This window comes from Drosophila navojoa, chromosome 5 (genome assembly GCF_054131105.1).
Source record: "Drosophila navojoa isolate 15081-1374.11 chromosome 5, UAZ_NAV_1.0, whole genome shotgun sequence".
Taxonomy (NCBI): Eukaryota; Metazoa; Arthropoda; class Insecta; order Diptera; family Drosophilidae; genus Drosophila; species Drosophila navojoa.
Window position 1 is genome coordinate 10,879,270 of NC_142893.1, and position 12,240 is coordinate 10,891,509.

The 12,240-nt window shown below is 36.3% G+C and overlaps 1 protein-coding gene across 12 annotated transcripts in view; it reads right to left on the bottom strand.

Annotated features, from left to right (window-relative positions):
* Nucleotides 1-2: 2 nt before the first annotated feature.
* Nucleotides 3-12,240, bottom strand: part of grh (grainy head) — a 52,909-nt gene continuing 40,671 nt past the window's right edge. For 8 of the 12 annotated variants that reach the window (XM_089261711.1, XM_089261707.1, XM_089261709.1 and 5 more), the window contains 6 exons: nucleotides 10,604-10,660; nucleotides 8,686-8,784; nucleotides 4,505-4,875; nucleotides 4,186-4,381; nucleotides 2,532-2,596; nucleotides 3-2,205 (listed from right to left, as the gene is read on the bottom strand). In XM_089261711.1, coding sequence (XP_089117837.1) covers nucleotides 2,079-2,205; nucleotides 2,532-2,596; nucleotides 4,186-4,381; nucleotides 4,505-4,875; nucleotides 8,686-8,784; nucleotides 10,604-10,660 — 915 coding nt within the window. In that variant the 3' untranslated portion in view covers nucleotides 3-2,078. The remainder of the gene's footprint in view (nucleotides 2,206-2,531; nucleotides 2,597-4,185; nucleotides 4,382-4,504; nucleotides 4,876-8,685; nucleotides 8,785-10,603; nucleotides 10,661-12,240) is intronic. The other 4 variants (XM_089261712.1, XM_089261714.1, XM_030384741.2 and 1 more) reach the window with 2 other exon arrangements.

Genomic DNA, 12,240 nt, shown 5'->3' on the forward strand with positions numbered 1-12,240 from the left:
CGTTTACTTTTTGTTCTTTATTTAAATTTTGTGTATTCATTATGATAATATTGTACAATTTGTTCATCATTTTTTGTTTTGTTTTTTGTTTTGAAAATTTTTCTCAAGCTCACATACATACATACAAATCGCTCAGTTTCAGTTAAACTTTTACTATTTTTCGCGGAATCGTTTCCAACAGGTAACAAAAAATAAATTATTGGCTTTTCAAATATATATATGCGTATATATATTTTATATATGTGTGTGTTTTTTGTAGAAAGAGCATAAAACTTATAAATTAAAACTAAACATATAGATTTATAACATGTCGGCAAGATATTCGATTCGATTCTCATTTCAATCATTTGTAGATTTCTTCTTCATTTAGATTATCATTATTATTATTATCGTAATATCGTATATGTATATATTTATATTATCTCTTGAATTATTACGTTTACAGCATTTTATTTTTTTTTTTTTATTTTTAGTGACTACAACTAAAAACAAATTGTGATGTACAACACCGAAAGATGATTAATTGAAATACAAAATTTACTTTGTCTTATATTCGAGAATAAGAAGAAGAGTTTATGTGTCTGTGTGTGTGATTGTGTTTGTCTGTGTGTCTGTGTGTGTGTGTGTTGTTAAAAATAATAAACAAAATTATAATATAATATTGAGCAAGTTTTGATGCGGAGTATTCAAATTGTTTAAAAAGCAAAAAAGGGTTAGATTTTTGCTTTTTACTAATTGTTTATAAAATGTTCATATATATATATAGAAAAACAATTGTTAATTAAATTAAGTAAGCTGTTAATTATGGCAAACAAAGATTGTAAACGCACAATGTCATATATATGCTGTATAAAATTTAAATTATATCTATTACGAAATATGTTAAATATATATATATAGAGTTGTATATATATATTTTTAAATATTATGTTTTTTTTTTTGTTCAGTATTTCTCATGTTTAGTTTTTTGTTTTGAATCAACTTTTATTTTTGTTGATTTTGTTTTTTGTAGATTTTTCTTGTTTTACAACAAATGCACACAATTTCTTAGTTCATTTTTTTTTTTTAGATTTTTGTTGTCGTTTTTCATTGCCTTAACTTGGACTTAATTAAGATTTTTATCAACATGTTTTATTGCAGAGCTTCTTACACATATACATTTGAAGTTATATATATATATATATGTTTGTTTATATATATACTTTAAGTTAATTACTTTAAACAGTTTTTTTTTTTGACAATTTCATTTTATATTTTTTACGTTTTGTTCTAGGCATTGGAAGCAAAATCTGTTTTTGTTTGTTTCGTATTTTTTTTTTTTTTTTTGTGTTTAGCAGAGATCCTAATTATTTTTGTTTATGTTTATGTTTATTTGTTATTAAGTATATATATATACATATATGTATATATTTTTCAACATTTATAGCCACAAATAACAAGATTTGAAGAGACAAAGAACAAACGATTTTTAAAGAATTTCACAACAATTAAAAAAATGCTTAAATTTTATTTAGAGTAAAATTTCAAATAGTTTTGCATAAATTTCAGAGAGGGCTTTTTATAGGGAATTTTTTTTTTTTGGACCTAAGGCCTAGCAGAACTTAAACGTTTAACTGGACAGACATTTTGCACTCTATTCTTGTTCGACTTAACTTAGCTAAAGATATAGATATATATATGTGTGTGTATATATATATTTTGTTATAAATACATAAAGATGATAATTTCACTTAATTCATGTTGTTCTTTTACTTCTTTTATATATAAACATAGCGAGAATTGAAATTTGTTTTTAGAAATTGATGTAATCTCATTGTTACTAAAATAGCTAAACAAAAACAATTACAGCTAAACATATATATATATATATATAAAGGGGTTTTTATATATATATATAATATTTTTCATAATATATTTCATAATATGCATATCGAGCGCTTAGGCCTAACTTAGGGCTTATTTTGAAAAGATGGCTTATTGAAACAACTTTAATATATTTTTGTTGATGTTTTCTTTTAGCAAAATTGTGTCCACATATTTGTGTGTGTTTCCCTTTTCTCCTACTCTCTTCTCTTTTACTACTGATTGGGCAGCTCTGTGAGCGTCACATCGTACAGATCATCCTCGATCTGTTGCACTTCCAGCAAGAAGATGTCCTCGTTGCAGTAGAAGGATATCATATCATCATCAATTTTCGCCGTAATCCTGCAAGGCAAAAGAATACATATAAGACAATTGTTTCAAATGAGTTTTATATATATGATTCATATATATATAGAGATAGATATAGTCGAGTCGAGTCGAGTCGTGTCAGTTCCTTTGACCATGTTAGACGTTAGTTGGTTTTAGACTAAACTACCAAGAGATGAACGTGTTTTTTTTTTTGCCTTTTTGTTAGTTTTCCATGATATACAGGTGCAAGTTCTTGACTGTGTGTCGTGTGTGTGTGTGTGTATAGTCTGTTGTGTGTGTGTGTGTAGTATGTGTTTGTGTGTGTGTGTTTAGCACTTGGACACAGCTGCCTTACTTACCCTTTCTTATTTGTGCGATATATGTTATTTATGCTCGTTGTTGAGATTTTGTATTTGTTTTCAATCTGCAATTGAGAAACGAGAGAAATATGATGTTTTGTCTGTTGTGTTTTGCGCGAGAGTAACGAGTAACGAGTAACGAGTAACGAGTAACGAGTAGCCACTAACGAGAGATCAGGTTCAATCAAAAGTCTTGCTAAGCAAACTAAAATATTTCTCTTTTAACTCTTTGTGTGTTTGTAATGTTGTTCATTTGGAAAAGAAACTTTGATAAATATTTTTTTAAAAACATTTCCAAAGGATTTTTTTTTTAATTTTAAATATTTTTAAAATAATAAATTAATTTAATAAATTAATTTTAAATATTTTTAAAATAATAAATTATTTTAAATATTTTTAAAATAATAAATTATTTTAAATATTTTTAAAATAATAAATTATTTTAAATAAAAATACTTAGATTTATATGTATGTATTTTGAATGTACTTCGTTAATTTATTATTATTATTTATTATCAGTAAGAGTTGTTTTTAAGTGTTTGAATAGTTTAAAGATATATTTTTAAATAGAATAAAAATTTTATTGGTTTTTAAATATAGCTTCAAACACTTCAATCTATTTACTGAAGCATTTTGTGCGTTCAGCATATTTAAATAAGTTTATGAAATATATTAAATATTTTGCACAAACTTTTTATAGTTAAAAAAATATTTTTCTCAAAGATTATTTATTATTTCAAAAATAATTTTAAAATACTTATTTTTTGTATTTTTCATATAATTGAAAAGTATTTTTTTTTTACATATTCAGTAAAAATATATATATTTTTATATTTAAAAAAAATGAAATACTTTCAAATCTTAAAAAAAATCCTTCAATTATTTTTAACAAATTAATTTTTTTTTTTTATAAATATAAATTTATACTTGTGTATATATTTGTACATCTCCTTTTCTATATAGTTTTTGCTTTTGTTTTCAGCCAATCTTCAACTGTTGCCTGTGCCGTATCGTGTGGGTTAAGTGTAGTTATAAATGGATAGATATACACATAGGTATACATACGCACACACATACATATATACATGGAGTATACATAGTTGTGGTACATATAGAGAGTAGTTTTTGATTTTTGATGAATTTTATGTGACTTGGTTACGACGCTTTCAATTAGTTTCAACTACAATTGATTATATATGTATATATATAAATATATATTTAATTTAATTTGTTTAATCATTTGATTTTAATTTAAGATGAATTACGATTGATATATGAAGTTTGGGTTTTAGCAAAATGCTTTAGTTGAATATAAATGCATTAACTTGGTCAGTTTTGTTTGTATTATGTTTAGATAAACGAGGATTCTTCTTCATTTTGGATATGCAATTTTAATTTTATAGTTTCTATAGTTAATTTTTTTTTTTTTTTAAATATCTTTTGCGTTTTACCAATTCGACCAAAATGAACAAAATTACAGACGTTAGAGTTTTTTGTTTTTTTGGGGGGCTTAATTTGTTTTGTTTTTTTTTTAGACTGCATTGTGAAGTTTCTTGGGGGGAAATATGTATTACGTTTGGATAGGTTCACATGCTGGGTCAACCTGCTGCTTCCTCTTGCTCATCATCATCCTCCCCCTTTCCCACACACTTACCGCATTGAGCAGGCCAATCGTCGTGGGCGGCACCACATGCAACGGCGTGTAGACCTCCTCGTTCTCCTGCCGCACGTACAGCATGACGCGCTCCGAAGTTGGCGGCGTCATGCGGCCCCGTTTCATGGGTGGCCCAAAGTCGGACATCGGCGTGCTGGTTAACATACTCTGATCCAATATGTGATCCTTTTTATCACTAGAAATATACATATAGACAGCGAGGAAGAGAGAGATATAGAGAGAGATAGAAGATTAGTTGCATTGATCTTGGGCAGCTGGAGGCGCGTCCTCTGCATAAAGGATGACGATTTTTACTCACGTCTGCATGTCGGGCGGAAAATGATTGTGAAATTTGAGCGTGGGCGTGGCCACCTTCTGGCCGTGCAACAGAAATGGCGAAGCACCCTTCAATTCCGGCGAGTCAGTCTCATGGCCATAGAAGCTCTGTGGGATTGGCGAAGATTTCATGATATCTATATCGAAATTTTTGTTTATCGGCTTGTCACATACCTTTTCCATGTCCTCGGCGGGCGAGAAGAGCACAGGCGGCTTGGCCAGATCCTGCATGCCATAGAACTCGGAGCGATCTGTGACCGGATGGTAGAGCTCGTCCAGCTTCTTGCGTCCAGTTGCTGTCATTTTGCGCTTGGCCGCGCGCCGTTCCTCATCGCGCGTCTTACGTTCGGCGCCCTTTTGTGGAGAGAGAGGGAGAAAAAGAGAGAGAGAGAGAGAGACATATTAAAGTAGCTGTTTGAAGGGCTAAGATTATATAAATATATGTACATATATAAGGAATATATCAAAATGCAATATTTATAACCTGCAATTGAGTCTAGGGTATTCGCTAGTCGAATACGGCCCGATTAGTGAGCTTTTGTGTGTTTTGATTGCGGGCTTAGCTAAGCGCTTGGACACTTGCGCAAGCAGCGCCAGGTGTGTTGCTTACAGGTGTGTGTATGTGTGTGTGTGTTTGCATGTGCGTGTCTGTGTGTGTGTGTGTGTGTAATTAGCAATCAATCAAAATGCATGGGATGCGCACATTTTGTTTATTGCATTCGTTGTTGTTGTTGTTGTTTATATTTCACTTCGTCTTCCTTCTCGTATTTTCTTTTATAAATTAATTAAAATCGTGTAGCAAGTGGCATAAGCCTTGCCACAGCTTGTGGCAGACAGCAGACGCTTCAAGAGCTGTTGCTGCCGCTTCTGCTGCTGTTGCTGCTGCTGCCTGTTGCCTGTTGAAACAAGTTTTTGGGTGCCACCAACGCGGCGGCCAATAAGCGCTTTCGGCCAGGCACCGTTAGGGTCAGCAGCAACAGCAAAAAACCGATTTGTTGTAAAATTATTATAAAATACTTAGCGAGATGCTGCATAAATATGCATACATCATAAATAATTCGGCGGCGGCGGCGCCTGCAGCTTGTTGTTGTTGCAGCCCGTTGCCAATTTGCCCACCTGAGCTGCAGCAGCAGCAAGAGCAACAACAACTGCAGCAGCAGCAGCAGCAAGAGCAGCTGGCTTTGCTTGATTGCCACACACACACACACACAAAGACATGACTGCCCATTTATATATGCACAAAGACATGTCGCTCATAGCTAGCGTCCACTGTGATTGCAGGTTTGCGTGTAAACAGATTCTGCTCGCTCTCGTTCCCTCGGCCGCGTCTGCACTTTGCATTTGTAATTAAAAATCAGGCAATTGAGGCGCGCAGGAAGTGATATTTTTTCCCCCTTGCATAGAGAGCGTCTCCTGCTGCAGCTGCCATCGCCCTCTCTCTCTCTCTCTCTCTCTGTCTCTCGCTCTTCAGCTACTGTCCATCTTTTGCAGCTCTGCTCTGTTAGGCAATTTTTTTATAGCCTTTTCTGCTCAAGTTATGCAAGGATGTGGAGATGTGCTTATGACTGCCTGACAAACACATTCACACACACACATACACATACACACACACTATAAAGCCTCGCCGCGCCTCTCACCTGTTGCGCTTATCACAGCTACACAATTTGGTTTTTTTTTATTTTCATTTTGCCTAGAGCATTCGCTGTACATCATTTGTGCATATGTATGTACATCCATTTATGTGCCTATGTGCCTGTGTGTGTGTGTGTGCTTGCCTGCTGCATGTAAATAACTGTATTTTATTACATACTTTTATTTTATCTTGGCAAAAATATCGCCAAAGCCGCTCAGACAGCGGCTCGAATTGCCGCCAATGCGGTCAATGTACGCCTTCTTCTTCTTCTTCTGCTTCTGCCACAGCTCCACTGCCTCCTCCTCCTGCTGCTCCTCCTGCTGCTTCTTCTTAATCGACCAACTGAGCTAGCGGCTGCTGCAGGAGGCGTGTGGGCGGTGAGGGGAGCGGGGCGGGGCAGTCGTGCTATGGTCATCAGTTGCGGCGCTTATTTGGTTAGCTGCGATAGTCGCAGCGATTACCAAAAGCGCAATTTTTTGTATTTTTATGTGCTTTTTTTTCTTTTTTTTTTGTGATATGCCTTGTCTTTATGTTGCGTTTATCGATAAATTTTACTTGGCTGGAGATCTTAATAAATATTTATACATATATATCTGTATATAAATGCGTATTAACAACTTTCTCTGTGTGGCACAAGTGAGACGCAACTGGAGCGAAATTAATCGAAAGAAGCAACTCTTAACTGTGGCTTAGTCTATGGAAAACGGTGTCCTGATTGAGCGATTGACTGCATAACTAATTGGTAAACAAATATGGACTGATTGAAGAGCTTGAAGAGATGGATAGTTTTATTTATGGAGTCTATTTATACTAAAGAGTTGATTGTAATTTGCGTTAATTGTTGACTGATTAAGGATACTAACAGAATGATTGATAGGCTACATAAAAGACTGATTGAAGGACTATTGATTGAATGATTTTAAAGATGAGCTAAAGGAGTGATTGATTGGAGAAGAATTACTGATTGACTCACTGATTTCACTGATTTTTTCTTATGGTTAAACTAATTGCATGCTTGAATTGATTGAATGATTGATCAATATTTAAATAATAATAATATTTAAGTACTTCTATTCTACACTGATTAAAAACAAACATATGTGAAAGCCTAAGCTAAAATAAATCTACATACATATACGTAGATTTCCTCCTCTTCCATTAAAACATATTTCTTTGTCAACTGCAGAGTTGATTAACCAGATTATGCCAGACCCTGCAGCACATACCACCTTTATTGAGATTTATAATTGATTGCAAATCAGAAATGCACTTAATTTCCCCATGCAATCCTTACAATGCTACCCATACCATTTCTGTTGCTGCCTCAAACAACTCGAAGATCTTTATCTGTGCAGTGAAATTTGTTTATCGAAATGTGGCGGCAGTTTTTTTTTTTCTTTTTTTTTTTTTTAAACGATTTCGGTGCATTTTACGTTTTCTTCTTCTTGATGTTGGTGAAAAGACAGAAAACACGCAAAGCCTATATTTCTGCATTGATTGCAATGGGAAAAAGGTGCCAAAAGGCGGCAATTGCAGCCGAATTGCAAATGCAGAGAAATCGCAAAAGCAGCAGAAATAAAAGTCAAGAGAAATGCGTGTAAGATGTAGCAGAGCATGCATGTGTGAGTGTGAGTGTGTGTGTGTGTATGTGTATATATAAGAAATAAGCTGGTACGCGAAATTTAAATGATACATTTATCGATAAACATACGCCTCGAAGTTCCAGGTTAAACCCCCAAAGTAAGTAAGCGTGTGTGTGTGTGTGTGTGTGCGTAAGGGTTATGGATAGTATGTGGCATGGAGTACAATAAAAGGTAGTCAGGCCTGTTCATGGTTGGACTTGATGAAGAAGAAGGGGAAGAAGCAGAACAGGCAGCAGCAGGAGAAGTGTAATGATATGAGAAAATTAAATTGGAAATCCACGAAATGATTTATTAATAAAGCACATCAAGCGCAAAAAAAAGTGAAGGGTTCGCATATAAACCAACCAGAGAGAGGGAGAGAGAGAGAGAACGGGAGAGCGAGAGAGAGAGAGAGGTGCATACCAAGGCGAAACGTTGGCTCAAAACAAGGGCACGACAAAAGGCGAAAGGATGATGCCAACGAATCAGTGCCAAGGAGAGGCAGCCCGAGGAGGCTGAAGAGACGGAGGAGGGGGGACCTGCTGCCTGTCCATTTACTTTTGTACGCGTTACGCTTTCCACCTGAGCTCGAAACGGACATTGGTTACGTTGATGAAGGGACAAGCCAAATGCCAGGCCGCATGCAGCAGGCAGTTGCCCCCAATTCGATAAAAGCAGCAAGCGACAAGTGGCAACAACAACAACAATTGGCAGGGCTTTGCCTCGAGGCACGTCGCAGCGCTTTTAGTTAGCTTCATTCAACCTGCTGTGTTGCACGTGGCAGCTGCCGCTGCCTCAACCTGTGCCTCTACCTCTATCATTGTCTGTGTGTGTGTGTGTGTGTGTGTAATTATGTAGCTGGTGAGCTCTCTCGTATGTGGTAGCTTTTGCGAATTGAGAATCACTTACCTTATCGCAGAAGACCTTTATCTGACAGTAGCCGCGATGAAAGACCGTCGCATCGCGTGGATCCTCGAACGTATCGATTTGTACGTGCAGCGGCAGGCCCTGTAACAGAAAGGGAACATTTTATTAAAGAAAATACCGAAAAAATACCAAGAAAATACCAAAATATACCAAGAAAATACCAAAAATAATATCAATAAATTCTACCAGTCAGTCGTTCGTCTCAGACTTTCAATGCTTCGCGCCTTCAATAATAATCAACTTTCATAATATATCAACTTAATAGTACCCATTACAACATATAACAAGAAAATTTCCAGAAAGACCAAGAAAATACAAAAAATACCAAAAAAATACTAAAAAAATACTAAAAATACCAAAATATAATATCAATGAAATATTCCAGTCAGTCGTTCGTTTTAGACTCTCAACCTTTTGTGTATTCCTGTCAATGAAAAATCTACTTAATAGTACGCAATATAACATACACCACGAAAATATTAAGAAAATTCCATGAAATATCAAAATATATCAAAAATACCGAGAAAATACCAAGAAAATACTAAAATATACCAAGAAAATACTACAAATACCGAAAAATAATATCTATAAAATATAGCAATAATATTAATGAAATATAGCAATCAATCATGCAATACTAGAAGACTAGCTTTAGCTGCGCACATAGGCAGGCCACACTGTGGTCAACGTGACGCAGCAGCGTTCGTCTCAGACTCTCAACTCTTCGTGTCTTTCTGTCAATGAAATATCAACTTAATGGTACGCATTACAACATACAAAGGATGCTGCTGATACAACAACAACGACAACTGCAATAACAATAACAACAACTACAACAACTGCCTACGTCTACATGTTAAGAGGCAGAACTGTAGCAATCGCCTCTTGACGCTGCCTCTTGAGTCAGCCCCTTTGGGCAGATGTTGTTGCTTTTATCTTTTATGATGTTGGCCTTGCCTCGGCTGCGCCTTGGCGGGTATTATGACTATGTGATTAAGTGTGTAACACAGGTAACTGGTAACGCAGGCAAACGGGAGCACAGGGATACGCCTTCGGGCTCATCAACCTGTACGATGAACACGCACACACACATGCAACACATGCACTTGCACATAGACAACTCGGTGTGCCCAGGTGTTTATTAAGCCAAGACAAAGCTGAAGTTGTTCGATTTGCCTACAATGTGTGCTGCCTAAGAGAGCGAGAGAGAGAGGAGCGAGCCTTATAGACCAAAAGTCATATAAATAAATTGCTTTTAAGCTATATTTATAACTTCATTAAATTTATTTTGTTTTTTATATGCGAAGTGCTCGATTGAAATTGTATAAATATAATAACAGTCTGGCAACACTCAATTAGCTTAACTGCCTTATTAGGCTGGCAGCGCTGCAATCCGATTTTGATTTGAATTTTTGTTGTTGTTTCTATATGCATACCATATATTGTTTCTAGTATTTCATTAACTTTTTGTGTTTAGGGCTTCAATCTGTATGCCTTGGCAGACATTTTGAGAGATCTGTTAATAGTAGTGATAATAATACTAATGAATACTAGGCTACTACTACTAATGAATACTAGGCTCAAATTCAAATTGTTAAAAAGTATTAATAGGTTCATTAAGTAAATGAAAAGCGCGGGATTTCTGTTAGATGCCAAGATATACATATATACATACATACTTTCATTTTAAGATATGTACAATATACCTCTGTCGATCTACATTATTATATATACAACTATTTTCAGTATATCTACCTTTTTTGATCCACTCTGATATCTCAAGTGAACTAAAAAACTGGCTCAACTTAAATATATATAATATTTAATAATTGCTTAATCTTTTCCCCAATTATATTATATATGTATGAGTAATTCACATGTCCATATAGGAAAAACTCACCTTAACACCTTTCTGACTGCTAAAGTCCGTGCTGAGGCACTGAACCGCAATGTTGATCTGTGAAAATAAAATGCAATACAATTAAAACAATGCAGGCAATTAATAAAAAAGAGAAAAAGGCTTGCGAAACAAAAGGAAATAAAAAAGAAATTAAAGCAAAACAACAGAAAAAGACACAAAAAGTGCGTCTGGGGGCAGTGACGATGCCGACGTCGACGTCAACGCCAACGCCGACTGCAACAGCGACTGCAACTGTTATTAGAAGCAATTGTTTTCTCTCTATTAAGTCGATGTCCTCTTTATGCCCACGACAGTTTAAAAAATTCCAACACACACACACACACGCACGCACGCACACATACACACACACATACGCACACGCACAACAAAAGGCGTGCATGCTGCATACAGTTGGATCGGTTATATGGCAATGGCAATGCCAATGGAGACTAAAGCTGGAGACAATAACAAGGCAATACACAGAGGACCAAACCGAGCCAAGCCAAGTGTAAAGAGTGCAGCGCGGCGTGGTGCTGGAGAGTGAGCAGTGGAGAGTGAGCGACAGTGTAGAGGGGAGAGAAAACGGCCAGTTGACTTTTGCAACGCATCCAATTCATTTTTTTTTTGTCGACTTCGATTCAGTTGCTCAGCGACAGACTTCAAGTCGCTTCGTGTGTGTGTATGCGTGTGCGTGTGCGTGTGTGTGTGTGTTTAAAGGCATTTTAAGCATGTCCAAGCCAGATGCGACGAGCCAAAGACAAACAGTCGGACACAACAACAAAAAAAAGAGTAGAAAATCCATCAACGCAAAAATACCAAAGGAAACAATCTTAATGGTAAAAGTGCAACGCGCTGTCGCTGTCGCCGTCGCCGCTAACGTCTCAGTCTCAGTCTCAGTCGCCGTCTGCGTCAGCGTCGTTGTCGATGTGGACGACGTGGAGCAGTATTTAATGTGAATAATTAGCGGGCGCGTACCATATAAGCGAAGACACAGACAGACGCTTGGCTGGCAGGCATTGAAGATGCAGTTGCAAACAGATGCGAACGGTAGGGGTGGGGATAGGGGGAGGGGGAGGCGGAGGCTGCGGCAAGCTGCAGCACCTGCGTGTCGGTGCGTACGAAAGTTTTTTTTCTGCCTGTTTTTTTTTTTTTTTGTTGAACGGCCGCTGGGAAAGGCAAAAGATACGCGCAAACATACAGCCGCAGATACACAGATACAAACAGCAGCAGCAGCAGCAGCAGCAGCAGCAGCAACAGCGAGGTGTGGGGAGTAGAAGGAGGCGGCTGCCTAACGGCATAAAACGAAATCGACATTATGCGGCCTTTGGCTGCGACGACTCTCTCTCTCCAATGTCTGGCCATATCCACATATATATATAAATATATTTTTTTTTTGGATTAACATCTCAGCGAGTAAACAATTTGTAAATAAAAAGCGCGATATCGAAATGTAACCAAAATGCACTTATGGCCACATGAGCCATGCCAATTGGCCAGCCAGCGAGACAGACTGGCGGACGGACAGCTAGCGAGCCTGTTAGCCAATTTAATAACTGCTTGCCAATTTGACACAAGTCACTGAACTTGACAACAAGTGGAAAAATCAGTGCAAAGCACACGAAATGCATACAAAAAAA